This window comes from Musa acuminata, chromosome BXJ2-4 (genome assembly GCF_036884655.1).
Source record: "Musa acuminata AAA Group cultivar baxijiao chromosome BXJ2-4, Cavendish_Baxijiao_AAA, whole genome shotgun sequence".
Classification (NCBI taxonomy): domain Eukaryota; kingdom Viridiplantae; phylum Streptophyta; class Magnoliopsida; order Zingiberales; family Musaceae; genus Musa; species Musa acuminata.
Window position 1 is genome coordinate 40,258,363 of NC_088341.1, and position 20,777 is coordinate 40,279,139.

Here is a 20,777-nt window from a genome sequence, read left to right on the forward strand (position 1 = left end):
TGAAGCGCTCATGATGTCTACTGATGCTTATCTGTGGCTTCAGTGGTTGTGTTAAAAAATTATGATTATAGGATGAGGATTTAAATCCTCAATTAAATTGTTGGATCGTCGGTTCTTATTGTTTTTATCAATTAATTGATATAAAGAAAAAAAAGTTTGAAGTGTTGTTTAGAATTCATTTGTGTTTCATTTTTCTTCAGTTAGTTTGGAATCGAATTAAAATTCAAATCGTAATTCTTGATTGTTGATTTTTTTTTTTGTGTTGTATTGTGATTGTCGATTTTTTTTCGGTTTGAATGGAACTGTGATGTCGGAATTAACGTACATCACATGGTAGTTAAACAATATTAACTATTTTAAATCACCAAGGCACGTTAATGACATGAAATAGATCATCATATCATTAATCTCGTCACTACTAAATAATAAACAAAGCATTGAGTAGGACACACGCGTCAAAGCCTATAATATTAATCTCATTAGAAACATTTATCATTTCTAAATTTCTGTTCGATGTAGTATCAAATAGAAACATTAGAACTATAAATAAATGCATTGTCACCAAAGTTTTCCATGTTTGATATCAGATGCTCTCGTCACAACCAACCATTTGTTCTACCAATTTGACCTCTACACCACAGATGTCAAAGATATTTATAAATATGTTATCCATAAATTCCGAAAACTTTAACAGTCAAAAAGGAACTTTATTTATTAAATTGTAATATCCTCTCACACGTGTAAGTTCGATTGGTATATAAAATTAAACTATATGTATGGGACAAACTAATTAAAAGGAAAATATTTTACATAAATTATATATAGGCCTATACAAGATTTATTTCATAATTCACTGTGATATTATGGTAATATTTTTGAATTGGATACTACAAATCCCAATAGCTACTTTGAACAGTTAAAATGTATCATTAAATTAGTTACGCAGTTCAAGATTCATATACCCACTTTTATCTCACACAGTAATCAGCACATCTGCGGCGGGACCCATTAGGGGTCCACTGACGGCTTCTCACGTTGAGGGTCCAAGCTGTTCCCAACCATAAGATTCCCGCACCGCCACCTCTTATCAAATAGCGGTTCACCTCCACCGTGTGGATGGCAGAGTAGGCATTCGTCGGTGAGCTCCGACTCTCCCCTATGGCTCTTCTCTCCTCCTCCTCCTCACATCGAACCTATCTGGCTTCTTCCTGCCCTCAATTCTATGCTGCCACCTCCCACGCCGACTCCATCGGCTTCCGACATCGCTCGCGCCTCCCTACTAGACCGAGACCCCCAATCTCCTTCCTTCGGGCCTCCTCCCCGACACACTCTCTCTTAGGCGCCATTCCTCGCAGCCATGGCCGACCTCGCGGAAGATCCCCGCGTTTCTTTGTCTCGGTATGTTCTGCACGTGCATCTCCCTGAAATTGCTCGATTTTGAATTGCCCAAATTCGATTCTTGCACATGTGACGCACATCGGTTTGCTAGTGCGGATAATTATCAGGAAATGCATATTTAGTTCTTGATGTTCTGCTGCGTTCAAAATCATCTTTTTCAGTTTTTATATGATTTGAATGCGTTAAGAAAATTGGATTGATCGGTTTTAAGGGAATTGAGATGACCAAGAGTATGACCTTCAATTTCATTGCTTAAAGATACATGGTTTCTGGAACTTAAATGTCATTTTCTCACAAGAAGTTCCTTTCTAGGGAATATAAGTCTGAGACTCGCTATTTCACAGGAATAGAAGAGTAGGCTAATCTTGTATTTGTTTTGATTTTCATTTCCAAATGTCGTAGTATGCTCGTGAAAAGAATTAAGACCTTGAATACTCTTGCTTCTCATGTTTTCGTGTCTTGTTTCATCATCAAAGTGTGAAGCAGCAAACATACTGTTTGGGAACTTTCTGCCAAAACCTAAATCCTTGCTTTTAATGATGCTTACTAGTTTCTTCTTGATCTTTATTTAACCAATTCTCAAAGAAAAATGTTCATATCATGCATAAAACTTCTGTTTACTTTCAGTAAGCCTTCTATTCTTTTTCAAAATTTGTTGAATTTTATAGATTTCTGTTATGTTCTAAATTCTACAAACTAAAACATTGTTCGAGCCTCTCATTCATTTCAATCTTTCATCTAATAAAAGAATTTGTCACATGTTTTTGGCTGTTTTCCTAAATCATTAGATATCATCACTCAACTACTTTAAGGTTTCATATTATTGCATAATTTGCTTGAATCTGTTGTCCTTGTCTTGATTATTCAATTATAAATACATCAAAAGTATAATATAGACTTAACATTCATCTTAGTGAAACATTTTTTTAAAGAAAAAGTTCCATCAGCTGAAATTGCCAATTCTCAGATCTCATGCTTCTAGGCTATCATGGTAATATTAAGGGTATGATCAAGCATCTTGTGATGTTGCCATAGTGCTTTAAAGTTCCTTATCACTTACCACATCTTAATGTCAACTATGAAGAAGGGTATGGTTCAGAGTTCATTTTTTCGTTTTTGTTTGCTTGTTTATACTGGTGCATTCTCATGCACAATTTCATATCTATACCCAATATACCCAACATACCTATAAGTTGACCTGGCGTAATCCAGTACAAGCAATGCAGTCTCATGCTGTACTAGTTGGCCACCACCACAGGCTGGAAAATTGATCGAAGAGAGCATCATAAAGATTTCAAGTTTACTTTTTGTGCTATCTGTTAAATACTTATCCTCTCTCCATTTAATATTTTATTGCCTTGTGAACCAAGTGTTTGTTTCTTGCAATCACTTTCAGTGCCTTGCTTGAACCTTCTGATTTATATCTAGATCTCACATTTAGATATACTTCCGCTGTCTGACCTTGTTAGAGTGTTCAAATTTCCTAAAGGTTGTCTAAGTGGGTCCAATTTGAATATATTACAAGATACTTGGTTTGTCATCAAGTTAATTACCTGGTTTTTGAAATATGTATATTCAGTAGTGTTGTAATTAACTATTGTATTTAATTAGCTCAGTGAATTACAAGAGTGTGATCTTTATTGAGGGAATGAATTCTGCAAGAATTTGATTAAGGTAATCTAACATAGTACTCCCTGTGCCTATTTCAAGAAAAAGGTTGGGTTGTTGATTTCTTAACACAATTGCAAAATTTGGTGGAAACATGAGTTGGTTGGGTTCTAATTTTGGAACGGCTATTTTCTGATTATCCCTGTTTTCAGAATACAGAATTTGTTCTGAAAGGCTAAGTCAATAGTTGCTAGTGGTTGGTTTTGGAAAGTCAATGTTTGGCATGCAACATACTGAAAGGACAAAGTTGAAGCTTAGCCAGACCTACAAAAGTCACCATTACTTGTAAAGAAATTACAAACTATGATAAAAAAACAGGTGTCCTGATAAATTCATATTAAAAGACTACTTATTGGTGAAAACCTAATAGTTCTGATAAGTTTGCATCAGAACAAGTTATAGATGTTAACATGTATGCAACAGTTAAAAATACAATGAAATTCATTTATCTGCAATCTTATTGTTAACATGTATGCCCTACTGGTCTGTCGTGAACTAGAAATACACGTTGTCAAAATCCAATCTGCATAAATTTGTTCAAATAAAGATGCTGAGGACCTAGTGGAAACCAAAATTGAACTGCAATCTTTTGACATTACAATTTAAGGGCCAAATCAAAATTGAAAATCAAACCAAATTAGATTTGGAACCTGTGTTTGAGACCAAGCCAACAATTTTTTGTGTTGTTACACTTTGAAGGCCAAGTTGAAATTGAATCCAATTAGAGGTTTCAGCCTCTCTGATGTGATTTTAGCCAATACATATATGTGCAAAACAGCAACAAGGTAATGTATAGCATGCGCAAACAATGTAATTCGTGATTAATTTGTAGGTACAACTAGTGCAGCTTTGTGAACTGACAGAAATGTCATGATTCATATCCATAACCTTTTATTAGTTTATTTTCAATAAATGAGGTTTTATTACTGAGATTCACTTCTGTTTAATATGGCCTTTTATGCATAATTTCTCTGTTTAGATATAAAGATTCAATACTTCTTTGGAACTATAACTATGATGCCAAATTTGCGAGATGATGACATTATATAATCATTGTGATAATGCTCTAATATTTGGAAGTATCTTACAAATTTTAGCTGCAACACCTTGTGTACAAGACTAACAATTATATAGTGTTCTACAATGCATGGTTGTTTGCAATATGAATTGGTTTAACTTGAGGCAATTGGGAAGAACTGCCTAGTATACATCCTTTGAAGTTCTAGACTCTTAGCTTATTCTTCATTGCACCTTCCAATAACCATGTTTGTGACCTTTTCTCTTGATAGGATCGAAAATAATTTGACGTCTCTGCGACATCTATTATGAATCATGTTCTGCCTTGTCAACAACATCAAAGTGAAAGAAATTAAAGAGTAATTTTTCAGTCACAAGTTTGTTTTCATCCTTGAAAAACATATCAGTCAAAACTTAATGACCTCTTAGTATCTTTTTTTAATTTTCTCCTACTCATGTTTGTTTTCTCATGATTTGTGAAAGATATAAATATAACATACAAAGGTATAGTTATCTTTTCTACATAAACAAATAACTGAATTAACTTCACATGCTAGGCAGGCATGTTCTAAAGCTGATGCTGCTGGTTCCAGTACATTAACAACAAAATTGTCAGAATTCAGAAATTCATGTTGGAGATTTTTAAGGCCTCATACTATTCGTGGGACTGCATTGGGTTCCATGTAAGAACTTCAGAATTTATTGTATAAAGATAGTGAACGAATTGTTCAAACTTTGATATCAATCTTGAGTTTAGTTCTCTATAGTTCTAACTCTCTGCTGTTTCTCATCTGTGCTTTGTTTTTCTGTTTCTTTTTTATTAATGACAGAGCTTTAGTTGCAAAAGCTTTGATGGAGAATCCAAATCTTATAAACTGGTGGTTGACATTCAAGGCATTTTATGGACTTGCAGCTCTTATTTGTGGCAATGGTTATATAGTGGGCATTAATCAGATTTATGATATTGGAATTGACAAGTATGATAAACTCTGCTTGCAACTTACCAAATCTGTTATATGTATGATTTTGTTTACTTAAAGATTTTACCTCTATGCACATGACATATCTCATACTCCTATTAATCTGATTGCATGACCATCTGTTTCCTTATCCTTTTTCCTACTCATCTTTGGTAACTTGTGTTTCTGGAATTTTGCAGGGTGAACAAGCCATATTTGCCTATAGCTGCAGGAGACCTTTCAGTTCAGTCTGCATGGATTTTAGTGTTGTTATTTGCAGCAGCTGGCCTTCTGATTGTTGCATGGAATTTTGGGCCATTCATTACTTCCCTTTATTGTCTAGGACTTTTTCTAGGCACTATATATTCTGTTCCTCCATTTAGATTAAAGAGATTTCCAGTTGTGGCATTTCTTATCATTGCCACGGTATGCTTGGCTTTCTTTTCTCTTGATTTTTGCAAAATTAGAGGCTTCTACTTGTTCCTTGTGCATATTTTGATATAAAACTGATCAAACAGTTAATCCTTATGATACTGAAGTATCTACTATCTAGTTCTGTGTGGCTGCATGAATGCAATTTATCTAAGAATTGGTTAGCAGCTAGGCTGATTTGTAATTCATGTAGACGGTATAGGTTACCCACAACATGGAACAATATGTGCACTAACCACAATTTTCATGGATAATAAATGTCAAACATTTATTATACCTATAACCTATAGGAGAAGTTTATTTTTATGCAATTAATACACCCATAAATCTTATCTAAGAATACTTCTAAATCTTCTTAGATATAATAGCTTCATGACTTCCTCAAACCATGGTTCGCTTTATCGGTCCGTACCGATGTACTGATTAATTGTCGGTATAGTACATATTGAGCTGTACCAAACCATACCGAATGTATCAACACATGATACATGGGGTTGTACCGATGTACCGCCCATACCGGTCTCCTATCAGATTGGTACGTATAGGCCGTATCGAACAGTACACCACGGTACGACAAACCTTGCCCCAAACCATATAATACTTTGAATTAAGACTTGGTATACTCAAGTTTTTAACTTATGACATTTCGAAACATAAGGAATAATGATGATAAATATCATCATTAATTATTCCAAACTTAACCTTGAAAGACCCAACTGAATCTCATCCTACATCAATTATGTTAATGCTGGTCTCACTAACTTACATGGTCTTCTTGATCAAGTAGTAATTTGCATTAGTGCATATAGGGTTGACAATATATTCACACTAAGTTTGCAAAATGCTGATCTTTTTTCTGGGTCACTCATGTTGGGGATTGCTCGACAACCAACTTTTGTCAATAGGAAAAGACAGATGATGATTGTTGTTTTCCTTTTGTTAGTGAAATGTATTTTTTTAAACATTATTGTTTCTGCATATTCAAATACTGATTTATACTTATTTAGCAATCTGATAAGGACCATGGTCCGATACTAATCAATGTTTTATTATTGTCTTTTTGGATAATATTGAATGGCATGGGTTGGTATGCCTCCTGAGGCCTGCTATACTGGTATTGCATCTGATCGATAGATTACTATTAAGTCTAAAACCGATACCAAACAAAGACTTAAATTCTTGTTTGTTTGTATTATCCTTCTTGGTGTTTTAGATGGTTTATATCATCTTTATTCAATTGGTTTTTTGCAGTAATGCTTTTTCACTTTTTTTTTTTTGAGCTGCTATTTTTATTTGAATTCCTTATATTCTCCTTGTACATTCTCAGTTACTTGATTATACCAAAGCTTATAAGCAATATGCTTATATTCCAAATTACATATTATGATGGCTAGAGATTGGCTTATATTTGTTGGATAAGGTATCTCTCAATCACTAACTTTTTTCAATGGAAGCAAATTGCAGAAATTAATTTCGGGTAATGAGTCTATGACAAATGGTTCAAGCCTGGCTTAAGCTGGTCCATATACCAGACTGCTCTTGGACTGTTATTTACCACGTATACTGTACTGGTCCAAGCATTAACACATTCAATGGGAGCAATATTGTATATCATTTTTGTATAACTTTCCATTCAATATGTGAAATTAATACAAATTAGATGTTGTTCTGTTTTATGAAATAGTAATCAAGATCACATTCATAATTTCTCAAGCTGTATTCACACATACTCAGCCTTTTGGTGGATATCAGATCATAATTATTTGAATTCTCATTTCTTTTCTTTATTTTTATGGACATAGTTTGTTCTACTGATTATCTTGTCTTTTTTTATGACTACAATTCCATAGGTACGTGGCTTTCTTCTGAATTTTGGTGTATATTATGCTACTAGAGCTGCCTTGGGACTTTCTTTCAAATGGAGGTAAAGAATCTTTTGATATTAATCAATAAAATTTGTTACTGGAAGCCATATGCATACAATAATTTGTAACTGTAAACTAAAATATGTTTGTTTGAGCAAACATGTAAATGTTGTTTCTGCATCTCATTGCAGACACATGCAGAGATGATGGTGATGTTTAATCCCATATAACATCTTTCTATCTGCAGTGCACCTGTCACTTTCATCACAGCCTTCGTGACACTATTCGCTTTGGTCATTGCTATAACAAAAGATCTTCCAGATGTTGAGGGAGACCGCAAGTGAGTAATGGACTGCCCTCCAAATTTGTATGTATGATACAAATGTCCTTCACATTTTTCTCAAGCTTGGGTGCACTTGATACACCTGACTGCATATTAATTTGTCTTTCCAAGCACAAAAAAAACCATGAAATCTCCCCTGTACCAGGAAGCCAAACTATTGCATTGTCTTATATGTGATTAATGAAGATATTAGTAGATTTAGACATGTATAAAATATCAGTCAAAATGGGTTGGGTCCTCCAGGCATTTCATCTTTGTCTCTAGAAAGTCAAAGCTTATCACTCTCCACATTCAGGTTCTAACCCGTATTTTAAGGCCTAGTCCAATGCTTTCAAAGCAAAGGCTTCTGTCATAAGCACAATGTATTCGATAAATCTCTTGCATGATGCACATGTTAACCTGTATGCATCTATTCTTCTTGCATCACACCTGTGCATAGTTAATCAATTTATGCACAAAATACTTGGATCTTATGGTTCATCCCAACCTAAAAGTCAAGTTTCTGTAAACGAACCTCAGATGGTAGATGGCTACATGAGAAGGAGATTGAATTTTGTTAATGAAAACATTTGTGTTGTCTCTGAGGTTTTTCTCAGGAAATGTTCCTTGTCTTTTTCATTTGCTCCCTGCTTATGATACTATCTAGAAGTCTTTCTCAGGAAATCAGGTTCAATTTGAAATCTTTTTTTCACTGTTATTTTGTTAGCTTTACTTTTTCCTTCTTTTATTTGTCCTCCTTTATTTCCATTTTGTTGTTAACACAATTTAATCAGATTTAGAGACAGAACTAGTCTGCCCTGTCTGCCATGGGCCTTATTCTTTAGTCGTAGTAGGCAAATTTTATTAATCCATTCCCTCATCTTCAATTTACTGTTTCAATCTAGGGTCTAAATTTCCTATTATCTGGATCTAGCAGAATAGGCATGCTCATGTTCTTCCTCTTTATGTCTGCACTGGTCATCGTGCTTCGGGGATATTCTAGATTGTCATTTAGCATATTATTGTATGCAGAAAGTTTTAACCCATATAACTTATATCTTATCCAGCTAACTGGCTTCTATGTTGGCAAGGACTGCTTCTTGCTTAAATCAACATTAGTTTAACATTGGGCACTGTTTGATTATCTTCCATAAACCATAATGATCTAGAGCTTTGCTCAGTATGTTAAACTGTGTTGTCCTTGAAGTCATATATGATGCTGCTGTTTCCCCTTTAAACTTTTCTGACTCTACCGTTGTTCTTTGGAGATGAGATAAACATTCACGCAAACAAATTGTGATTATAATTGTAAATATACTGACACTTGGATCATGTATTGGTTCTACCATTGAAACATTATTCGTTACCTTTAAGTAATACTTGGTATTTGACCCAAGTATTCATTTTTTTTGGCGAGAAATAAGTATAGCCTGTCAACCTGAGTACAAGCACTTGCACAGGGTAATAATACGTTGACTCAGAGTTTGGTCATTACATGGTTCACATCCAATTTAGAGTATGGCAGTTGGTTAATTAATTTGAAGTGCAAATCAATTGGTCTTTAGTCAATCTTGAGAGACGCATTGGTATAAGAATATTTTACAGTATGTCACAGCATGAATGTTGTGGGTATTGCCCTTCCCATGTAGAGTTAAAAAATACTTGTACATGTCATACGTATCAAGTATTTCTTCCTTGGCTCACATATGCAATTCTCCTTTAGATTTCAGATCTCAACCTTGGCAACAAAGCTTGGTGTCAGGAACATTGCATTCCTTGGTTCAGGTCTCCTATTAGCAAATTACCTTGGTGCTATTCTTGTCGCAATTTATATGCCTGAGGTGAACACATTATCCAAAATCCTTTTTGCAAGTCTTGGTTCCTTCTTAAACTCAGTGCTTCATTATTTCTAATGTTTGTCCACCTCTTTGTTATATGGTTTCGAAACTGGCTTATGTCATTGTAACTGTTGTTGGCAAAAATGAAAGATCTGTCTACTTTTCATTCAGCTTTTGGTTGTATTAACCGAGTGCTTCAGTGCAAGCAGCCATGATCTTTTTGCCTTTTTTCTGAATTATTGTGCATTTTCTTTCTCTTGAAAGCTGCCTTTTGCTTTACAGGTTTTTAGACGCAGCATAATGGTGCCAGCACATGCTCTGTTAGCACTGGGATTAATTTTCCAGGTTATATCATATCTAATTTCCCCGTGTTTATATTGCACCTTATTCCTTGCCCCTCGTGATTAACTGAGAACTCCATTTATGTTGATAATTCATTTAGAAACTCGCCTTAAGAAGTTCTTGCTGAAACATGGCAAACAACTTCTTGATGATTGGACATTTTTTTAGTAACTTCTTATACAATAATATATTGTTTTGTTGATGCTTCTTACTGTACTATATCAGATTGGACATTTTGTGAATCTTTAAGAGATAGGCATAGAGCTTGCCACACATTACATTTTTTGCTATAATTATTTAAAGTTAAATTGAATTAAACCTATAGATGATACTTAAATGTTGTCATATAGGTCAAATGATCTAAGCAAGGTTCCAAATACCAGACTTACCATCTTGTATGGTCTGGTACTTAATTGTCTAATAGAGGATGAACAGGTGGGCTGGCCAATTTCACCCATTCTGGCTCAAAATAGAGGTTTTTTATTTTTTAATTTTATTTTATACAGTTGAAGACAGTTGTTGGCTGCCAACATATAGTAAAAGAATATAATATAAAATATAGCTGAGAAGGCTATTGGAAAACACTATTCAGATAAGATTGTTTGGACACCGCCACCACTCTCTCTCTCTCTTCTCCTGACTGTAACCACCTCCTCCATCATTGCTGCCTTGGCATCCACCTTCTCCCATTGCCACTGCTGCCTCCTCCTTGCATCATTGTTGCTGCTGCCTCCTCCAACAGTATACAAAATCATCTCTTCCACTTCCTTCCCGTCTTTCTCCTCCTATGCTCACTCCTATCTCTTCCACTTCCTCCCCCTCTTTCTCCTCCTATGCTCACTTCTATCTCTTATCTCCACTCCTCCGCCTCCCCTTTTCTCGTTCTTTTTCTTTGGTGCATGCCATTTAGCACAGGGCATACCAGGTGTCAGCATGCTTCACATGCTGATTGCCAGATCAGTACAAGTATCAGACCAAAATTTGAAACCTTGGGTCTGGGCATTCACATGAAATATATTCAAGCTGAATGTATACAGAATGTCACATAAAAAATATAGTTCCTTTTTTAAGAAAGCAGCTTCTGCAAGTAGTTAACAGTAAAGTGAAAAATTAGTTGGAGCATACATAAAATTGGAACTTTACTGAGTGCATGTTGGGTTGCTCCCTGATTGCAACATTTTGTATCTACTCCGCATGTATGATTCTTTGAGAAAAGGTTGGATAAGATGGACATAAATTAAATTAAGGCACTGTTTTAGAAATGATTTGTTGCATGGGCGTCCCAGTTTGGTGGCTATTAAGTGAAGGTTCTCATGTTGATCATTAGGAAAAACTTAAATGGCCAGCTAGGAAATAAGTCAACATCAGGGGGGAGTTCTCATGAGGCTATGGATATAGGGGAAGAAAATGAACCATGTAAGTTTAGTCCTTATGAGTTTTACTGGCAGTTGAGGATTTTACATGTTGGTTATGCACTTATGCTAACCTTGTTGGTTGATGCTTGAAGCTTTTAACACACTAGCACAGTACGGCATTGGTCATGCTAATGTGCAATTTGCTAATGTTGGCTGGCACTCCTTTGTTAGCACACACTGGATTAGGACCTTACAAGCATGAGGGTACATCCTGGAACAAAATGTTATTTTGCTACTATGTATTCCTATGGAGATAAATGCTTGATTGCAAATAAATTGTATAGTTACACATTGTACGAGGGATTTGCTAGGTCCAATCTTGAGGCCTACTATTTATCTAGGATTAATCAAACTTGTCCAAAATTATTCATGGCAGCCAAAATCTACCTCAGACTCAACCAGAAGCTATTGGAACTCAATCAAACCTCTGCCATTGACAAAGTTCATCTGATGTCAGTATAGTTCCACCGGTTTCAGTTAGTTACTGGTTTGCTCGGTTCCAGGATTTTAGCTAGTTACCAGTCTGGTTGGTTTCAGTAAGTTCTAACTGGTTTATTGCTATTATTCATTCATTTTGAGATCTAATAGCTGATTTTGATCCTGACTTGACGTAGCCAATTTATGCTGATTTCTGGTTATCAAGATTGATTTTAATTGTCATGGTTGAACTTAGCTCATTTTTAGCTTCGGAGAACCCAATTTTTTGATTGCAGAATTTGATTTGGCTGGTTTGTCAATCATAATTCCATAACCTTAGCACATCTGACTTAATAATATCCTGCCAATTCATATACATGTATTTTAATCTTATATTTTTTTATGTATACAAAATAAAAGATAGTGTAAAATACAAGGTTCACCGTACCGTACCATACCGGCGTTTCGACCCGGGCTTGGTACGATATGGTACCGGTGTACTGGGCGGTACATCAGGGTGTACTGAACAATTTTATATTTTTCCATACTGTAGCAGTGCTATAGTATAATACTGTAGCACTGTAGCGGTATCGGGCGGTCCGCGTACCGGTAACCTGTCGGACCGGTACGTACTGCCCGGTACGGGTGGTACGCTTCGGTACGGCAGACCTTGGTAAAATATTTGCTTTTTTTTTCTTTGAATTTGAAGATGGAGTTGGCTCTCTATCTTTTTTTTGTCTTTTGTTTGTCTCTTTATTTTAGAGGATATCCCTTGTATTCTTAATATTAAGCTGTCTTCCTTATATGATTAGCTTTATAATCTTCTTATGCATTAAGTTGAGGGTACATGTGATTTTCAGGCATGGATTTTGGAACAAGCAAAATACACCAAGGTATGAATTATCACTGTATACTGTCCGTTAGTTTCTTAGATAAACTCTACTCACAGTTTTCTTTATCAAAACCTCAAGAGATTGGTGATACTTTTTGCTGTAACATTGGGATAGGTTTTAAATTGAGATGTAGAAAAGCAAATAGATGACTGGTGAAGAATATTGCTGAGAGCACAGCATCCTTCTCAAGAATAGTGTAACCTCTTAAATTCTTGCCTTTAAATCCAAACAATCTAATGTGCAGAGAAATTCATACAAATCCCTATCTTGGTACATTATATACATTAAATCATTTACAGTCATGAGAAGCTAGTTAAAGTTTACAATCATCGCTCTTAAATCATTGTTGATTTGAGCAAAATAAATTTAGTCTTGGTGAAAAAAAATTTTAGTCATCAATTAGATAGTGCTATTACAAGAAAAACAATTGAAACTAGGTGAGACATGGCTGTGCCTATGCCAAAACCAATTTCTTGCTTAGACCTGATTAATCTCATATCACCGGGATGTTTCCTTGTGATGCTTTTAAATAATTTTCAGTCATCACTTGTTGATTGGGTGATAACAAGTGACTCAACCAGTTTAAGCTATAAAAAGAATTTGTTTGTCATTATTTAATGATATTTATTTTATCCTTCTTTTTCCTTGCAGGAGGCAATATCACAGTTCTATCGGTTTATCTGGAATCTTTTCTACACCGAATATATCATTTTTCCCCTTATATAGCAAAACTTAGAATTTTCTATTGCTTGTATCTCTGAATCCTTTTCGCTTATCCTTCTATTTCTTGGTCAAGAGAAAATTTGTAGGGATAAGTGTCGTAGAAGAGATTGCCCTCTTGAGATGCATGCATAGGGGAGTACACACAGTGGGGAGTGTCAGTTTTGTTCCTGAAACTGAGACTGATCCAAGGGCATGTATTTTACATGTTTTATGCAATTATTTTATTAGGTTAATTACTCAGTATTTTATGTGTGAAAATTGAGGATAAACAGCTATGTAGTTTTCTCATTGACCAATGATAATTTATTTTGAATGAATTATTCTTCCACAGACGTCAACTACTTTTTGCAGTGTGATACTGCTTTGTGCTGTGGGTGTTGTTTGTTGATGAACATTTCAGTAGATGGGAACCTTATTACAATATTATTTTGTAAAATTGCATATATATAATTCATATTTATCACAAAGTTATGTTTTTTGTGTGTGTGTGTGTGTATATATATATATATATATATATATATATATATATATATATATATATATATATATGTATGTATGTATGTATGTATGTATGTATGTATGTATATATTTATTCCAAACTCGATTTATAGATATTTTAATCTAAATTAAATCAGCAAAATAAACATGGAAATAGCAAAAGAAAAAAAGAACACTGAATAAATGTCATTTCTAAATATCGAGGGGAGTCTCTCTCGTCAACGCTCGATCTCATGCTCTATCCATCTAAATCTGGCATCTCAGCCGTCCATCCATCCGAAAGGCTTGATAACATTCATCACGGTGATGAGCACGAAGCAACGGTGAGCAGAGACGATCATGTCTTCCACTTCGACTGGCAGCCTTCCGCCCGGCGCTGGCGGAGGCGGAGGAGGGATCGGCGGCGGCGTAGGGGGTGTGGGAGTACGGGGCTGGCTGTCGGCCACGTCGGTGTCGTCGTCTGGGAAGAGGATCAAGAAGGAGATGCTGGAGCTCAATGCCGATCCGCCTGCCGACTGCTCCGCCGGCCCCAAGGGCGACAACCTCTACCACTGGGTCTCCACCATAATCGGCCCCCAAGGTCTAGCTAAACTCTTCCTCTCTTTATCATGTTCATCACCACCATAAACCCTTACGCTCTCATCATCTTGTTCTAATTGCTTCTTAGAGATGCAGATAATTTGTGTTCTCTGAATTTACGGTTAGCAATGGTTTCTTGATTTAAGCTGACCTAAAAATTGCTGCAAGAAGGGGGCTGTTGTTTGCACTTGCAGCCCCTCTAGTTTCATTCATGATTAATGAGAACATTCTCATAAGCAGGCGCTTAATAAGACTTTTTCTTAAGGTAATGGTTTCTCGGGGCATATGCCCCTTGCTGCTTGAGATTTGGGGTGATTAATTCCTGCCCCTTGTTGTTTTGGTTGGACCTTGGAAAGTGAACATTCTTGTAACATGTACACTTGATATATTAAGGGATATGCTTGTCATGAACAACGTTTCATGTGTTTCTCCACCAAACGGAAAGAGGGAGAGAAAAGGGGAGGACGAGAAAAGGTGGAGAAGAGGAGGAGGAAGATGATTTTTTCCTTTCTCATATTAGTATTTAAGCATCTTTCCTAGATTCTGTTAAGAACATGGTCTTACCAAAACTAGTCAGGGGCTACCCCAACAGTCGAATAGCCTTTGTGCACCTATAAATATATTTATTGGAGTTCCAAGGTGTAATCTTTCCCATTTGTTGCTTCAACTCAGTCTGGCGACCTCACTCATTTAAGCATCCACATGTACCACATTGGACTCTCATGCCCTTTTCTTCTTGCGATTTTCATCATGTAGGCTCTTTTCCATAATGATCTCACTTCCTACTGTCTAGCAACTTGATCAGCAACTTCAAGATGGTCTAGATATTATGTGATCATTTGACTCGTTAGTCACACTCTATCCTCCAGTTTTAGTATAGCGACTTTTAGTTTGGAACTATCAAGATTTTTAGTTTGGCCATGAACAGAACTGATCTAAACATGAACTTTAACCCATTATACCTAATATGCTCTAACCACTTTTCTACTTACATATATGCTTAAGGGGCTTTTAGTAAGGTTTTTAAGTTTTTATAATTGCTGCCATGAATCGAATATGTCATAGCTAGGATGCATGTCATATCTATCCTGCAATATTGGGAAAATATTCTACAGCTCACGGCAAACATAGTTTCTAAGAGTCCTGGTTGGTATGGTGATTCCATGGGGATTTCCTTTGATATATGAGAATCTCAGTCAAACACTCTTCTCTCCCATTTCAATTGGGTAGCTCAAAAATTCCAAACAGTTGAAAGGACTTGTAAATTTCAGATAGACATAAAATATACATGAAATCTCCTACGAAACATAAAATGTAGACTGAAATTTAAAAAATCTCAACTTGGGATTTCAAAATTGTAGGCATACACAAAATGGAATATTCTTGTTGGAACTTGGATTCCCATTATGGTAGTAGTCCTAGGATTTCTAATCCCTGTACTAAAAGATATCATGTGTTGATTCTTTTCATCATTAATGAGCTGTATTATATGTTCTCTTCAAAGATTACATATATATTTTCACCACGAAGTTTAATCCTCAATGCCTACTAGATATGTTTTTTTATCTATCAATATTTAGAATAGATTTTCATACGAATGATACGTACCTAAAGGATCCATTTGCCTGGAACCCTTGGTGGTGACCAACTTCTGTTATTATTTCAGGAACCCCATATGAAGATGGCATATTTTTTCTTGACATTGTCTTTCCATGTGACTATCCATTCAAACCCCCTAAGGTATGTGAAATTGGACTAAATAAAAAGACATCAAATTGTTGTGCTTTTGTTAGTTTATGCTTAATCTTATTATACTAGACTTTCTAGCTACAACATTGTATTATTTTCATTCAATCATATTGCATCATCATTAAGATTCCTCATTTCCTTATACTTTTTATATGCATTGTTTCTTAACTGTCCAACATTATATTAATGTCCTCACCTGTTAGTGATAATTTTATATTGGCAAAGGTCAATTTACTTGCCCTATGATATGATAGACGTTGTCTTTCCCAATATCTTCCTCAGTTCAACCAAATACGTTCAAAAAAGGAGATTGCATTGTGTTTTCCTCATTTGTTAATTTTGTGGTGATCTGGCTGAGTATTTAACAATGGGTGTGAAAATCATTTCTGTATCCAAATATGCACTCAAAATATAGAAAAGGAATGAAGGTTGCTGAAGAATGTCCACAAATAGTCACTTGTGTTATTCTATCAGTTTTCCTGCTATTGGAAAGCGAATCGAAAGCTTTGGAGAAATGAGTAAATTGAATAGGCCAAAGATGATGTACGTCTAAGCGCAACTTCTTTAATTAGGTTTTAAAAAAAAAAGCTTTATTTGCCAGTATCACGATGGGAATACCATGCCTCTTCATTCTTGCAACCTATTGTAGATAGTGTATCCAAGTATCGCCACTTGGGCACAAGTATTCTTTATTCTATTTTTTTTTCTCATTTTTGTTTGTTTGAAGCATACGCTTAAAAGGGTGCTATGTCATTATTTGCAGAGATCCATTCAAATCTAACATAAATTAGTGAGCACCCTTATACAGTCAGCTTCATATGCCTAGGTCCATTGGTTCATGCATCTTCCCCTTGTCATGTTTTGTGCTTGACATTTTCTTGTACCTCATTAGTAAGACCAACCTAAGGAGGTTATCTAGTAACCACGATTGAGAAAAATAATTGAGAAGATATTATGAATATTTCTACATCAAATGTATGCTAGGATTCCATTGGTATATTGAATAGGTGAATCTGTGGAGAGATGGTTAATACTCATAAAATAAATTGCACTTTCTACCTCTATTTATGTGTTAATTAAGTAGAAAATAAAGTAAAATCAGACATTGTTTGACAACTACATTGCTTAGATGATTGACACCCCAGTTTAGTCCTACATTGGAAATAGAAGGATAAATGTAATTGTACATAGGGATAGGGGTAGATGAGTCTACTAGTATTAGCTTGGGTTTAAATAATTTGGATTATGTGGCTTTAAGCTCACTAAGTTAATACATTAGTCTGTTCATCAGAACTTGGTGATAGGCATGACAAGGAATCTAAATAGGAAAGAGCTATCCGTGGACGAGGCTTAAGGCACATCCCAACATGCAGCCACCAAGCTACCCCATAGGGTTTGTATCTAGATGAGTTGGGCTTTAGGCACTTGGGATTGATTATGGACTATGAGTCAATCAAGTCAAGCTTTTAAGTGAGGAAGGATTCAGTCCACATTGGAAGTAGGAGGATAAATGTGATTGTATCTAGATGAGCCTACTTTACAAAATTTTGGATTAAGTATCTTGACCCACCTGGTTTAAAACCGATTTGGGTAATTAATCAGTTTGTTGGTCGTGACAATAATAATAAAACAGGTCATTGTAGTTAGAGTAGGAGAAGGAGGAGACGAGGAGGAGGTGATCAAGAAGAAAAGGAGAGGAGAGAAGTAGGAGGAGGAGAATCTCAGGAGTCAGGACAATCACCACCCTGTATCTCATGTGGACCATCCCAAATTAGGTGGTCCATGTGCTGGTTCAGGTTTGAACCACTATATACCAATAAACTTTGACATAGTTTTGTCGGTATTCATTAAAAAAAGGTTGTGGTTGAGACCACTGTCTTTAATGAAATCAAAATTCTTATGTCAATATCAACAAAAAAGTTGTGGTTGGAACCATGGCCTTCATTGAAATTAGAACTCTTATATCCATATTGAGGCAGAAACTAAGCTTTGTACTGTGCTAATGAAGTCTTAAGTGTGCAATAGCTGGATTATATCCTGGTGCCATACTAACACTGGGGCCTTGCAAATTTGGCAATTTATTCATTTAAGCATGTAAAGTGAGTAGATTGTAGTATAATTATATGCAAACTAGTACTCAGAAATCTGATTTAACTTCATTTGTTTAGTTGATGAAATGGATAACTCTAGATCCATATGTTGATCTCTTAAGTAGTCTCCAATTTGAAATAATGATCTGGCTGACCTATGAAACAGCATCAATCATACACTTTTAAGCATGACCCAATGGCTGATGGAAAAGTCTCTCAGCATCTATACAATTCCATCCCAATGAAACTAAAAAATAAAAATGAAAGATTCACAAGAACAGAATTGATCATTCACTAGCAAGCATCACTACATAAAACTAGCATATTAAAAAACTTAGGTGGCATGGAAATTCTTTTTGAAAGGGATGATTAGGGGTTCTCATAACACTTCTTTTTATTTTAAAGGCAAGAGAGATTAAGGAAGGGGGCTGAGGGCTCTTTTATGTTTTATAGGTAATTTTGTTTTTCTCTCTTCCTTCATGAAATATGCAAATAGAGAACTTAGTGGAGAATATTGCCCCACTCTAAAGTAAATGATCAAGGGAAGATGATAACACAGATACCCTCACTTTCTACCCTTGATGCATCTTGCTGCCATTTGGCAGAAGCTCACAGGAGTGACTAGAGCCAACAGCTGCAGCAGTGGCCCCTTCGTAAGCCTACTGCTGCCAGTAGTGGTGCGGCTTACTGCTTCCTGCAGTGATGCAACGACCCCTCACAGGTTTATTGAGACTAGCAGCAGCCCCTCACAGGTTGTTGTGGCCAGCAACAGCAGTAGCCAAGGGAAGGGAGGACGGTGAATTGAAGAAGACAAGGGTGAGGAGGAGAGAGAAGAAAATGGAGGAAATAGAAGTGGGGAAATAAGGTGAGGGTATTTCATTAAATTGATAGTCTACTGATAACATTAGTATCAAACAAATATGCATGCATTTAATATTTGGTCAGATATAAGTTTATATATTGCAATTTTCCTTTTAATTGTAGCTTCATTGTGCCTCAGCTTCTTTACCCTCTTTGTCTTCGTGTTTGTAGTCTTTTCATACTGCTCAAAAAAACTGTAATGTTCTCATACAAGGGAAATTGATGCCAATCACAACCAATGTGTGTTGTGCACCACACATGTTATACAAAATATATATAGTAATAGCCTCAAAACAGCATTTGATATTCCTTAAAATTGGTCTCTTCAATTGTATTCGAGATTTCTGTAATGCTTCATTGGCGCAAGAAATAGATGTAATAAACTGCTTGAGAATCCTGTCACATGCCATTTTGGTTTTTTGTTTCTGTTTTCTATGACAATTTTGGAATGTTAAATGGACAGATATATTGCGTTTGACATATCTTATATCGAAACCTTTAAATGGTATATATATTGCAAAACAGGTAAATACTAGAAAAGTTCTATCGTAATATATCTTGTAGTTTGATCGAGGGTGGCCGAAACTGCTTGTGAGCCATTTGGCTTCAGGTAACATTTAAAACTCGGATTTACCACTGCAATCTATCTGATGATCGAGGGTGGCCGTAATCTATCTGATGAATCACACTCATGATCAATTTGGCTTCAGGTAACATTTAAAACTCGGATTTACCACTGCAATGTTGATTCGGCTGGCAATCTGAACCTAGACATCTTGAAGGATGGGTGGAGTCCAGCCATGACAATCTCGAAGGTTTTACTCGCCATCAGATCAATCATCACAAATCCGGTTCCCTGTACGTCATACGTCATTTGTTTGCTAGTTCATCAAGGGCTTAGTTGGAAACGGCATGATATATCAGCATCTTTTCATCATTTCTGTTCCTTGTTCTCCGCTTTCTTCCCCACAGCAGATAACCCAGAGATCACCGGCATTACGCAGCTATACTTGACGGACAGAGCTAAACATGATGAGATTGCAGCAGAGTGGACTAGACGTTTCGCCAGATAAGAACATGAGCTCAATATGATGTGATGGTATCATGTAAATAGTAACTATACGTTGAGTTTCGTAGAAGGTTGGTTGTATATATAGAGATTACAACCCACACAAGAAACCAGTTTGTAGAGACACTTGTATGTAGTATTAATTTGGTGCCCACAACACGTGAAGAATTTATCGAATTGGAATCCTACATGTCTCACTTGTAATTCCATGTAAATGGAGACAAATGAGTCGTTTCATTGATTTTTTTTACCGGTTTCAGATGGTATGCAACAATCTAACTTTCTTCGAACAGTTCATGTGATAGGTGAGATTCAACGACGACAAAAGAAAGATTCATGTATCCCACTTTACTTCAAACGTTACATCTTTGTTGTATTATAATCCATATTCATCAGTTCATGTATCATACACACTATATGCACAAGAACATAGTTCAAATGTGCCATACACCAAAAAAAACACGAATAATGTGATAAAAATAAAAAAAATAATAAAAGACGTGCGACCTGCCAAATTGAGTTGATGCTTGATTATTTCACTTCCAAATCCTTTTACCTCCAAAGCGGTGGCAAAGAAACCACCTACATGGCATTGAAAGAAGTTGGTCGAGCGAACTTGGGGCCGAGCTTTAGTGAAAGCAT

At 35.9% G+C, this 20,777-nt stretch overlaps 2 protein-coding genes across 11 annotated transcripts; both read left to right on the forward strand.

Moving 5' to 3' along the window:
- The first annotated feature begins 1,087 nt into the window (after positions 1–1,087).
- On the forward strand, positions 1,088–13,621 carry LOC103983014 (probable homogentisate phytyltransferase 2, chloroplastic). Of its 6 annotated transcripts, XM_065105863.1 has the most exons (11): positions 1,289–1,398; positions 4,356–4,442; positions 4,641–4,766; positions 4,914–5,060; positions 5,243–5,468; positions 7,325–7,398; positions 7,587–7,679; positions 9,385–9,502; positions 9,782–9,844; positions 12,534–12,566; positions 13,218–13,621. In XM_065105863.1, the coding sequence occupies exons 2-11, from the start codon at positions 4,399–4,401 to the stop codon at positions 13,290–13,292; spliced, it is 999 nt and encodes a 332-aa protein (XP_064961935.1). In that variant the 5' UTR covers positions 1,289–1,398; positions 4,356–4,398; the 3' UTR covers positions 13,293–13,621. The 6 variants fall into 6 exon arrangements, 5 of the variants coding, with proteins under 5 accessions (XP_009398415.2, XP_009398419.2, XP_009398418.2 ...); XM_009400140.3 differs by lacking the exon at positions 4,356–4,442 and having other exon boundaries at positions 1,088–1,398; positions 4,645–4,766; XM_009400142.3 differs by lacking the exon at positions 4,356–4,442 and having other exon boundaries at positions 1,220–1,398.
- Positions 13,622–13,983: 362 nt separating this feature from the next.
- Positions 13,984–20,376, forward strand: LOC135610868 (constitutive photomorphogenesis protein 10-like). 5 transcript variants are annotated; one of them, XM_065105869.1, is made up of 4 exons: positions 14,001–14,367; positions 16,033–16,106; positions 19,777–19,924; positions 20,071–20,376. In XM_065105869.1, exons 1-4 carry the CDS (start codon positions 14,127–14,129, stop codon positions 20,091–20,093), a joined length of 486 nt encoding a protein of 161 aa, XP_064961941.1. In that variant the 5' UTR covers positions 14,001–14,126; the 3' UTR covers positions 20,094–20,376. The 5 variants fall into 5 exon arrangements, with proteins under 5 accessions (XP_064961940.1, XP_064961937.1, XP_064961941.1 ...); XM_065105866.1 differs by having other exon boundaries at positions 14,006–14,367; positions 20,039–20,376; XM_065105867.1 differs by having other exon boundaries at positions 14,006–14,367; positions 20,042–20,376.
- Positions 20,377–20,777: the final 401 nt, after the last annotated feature.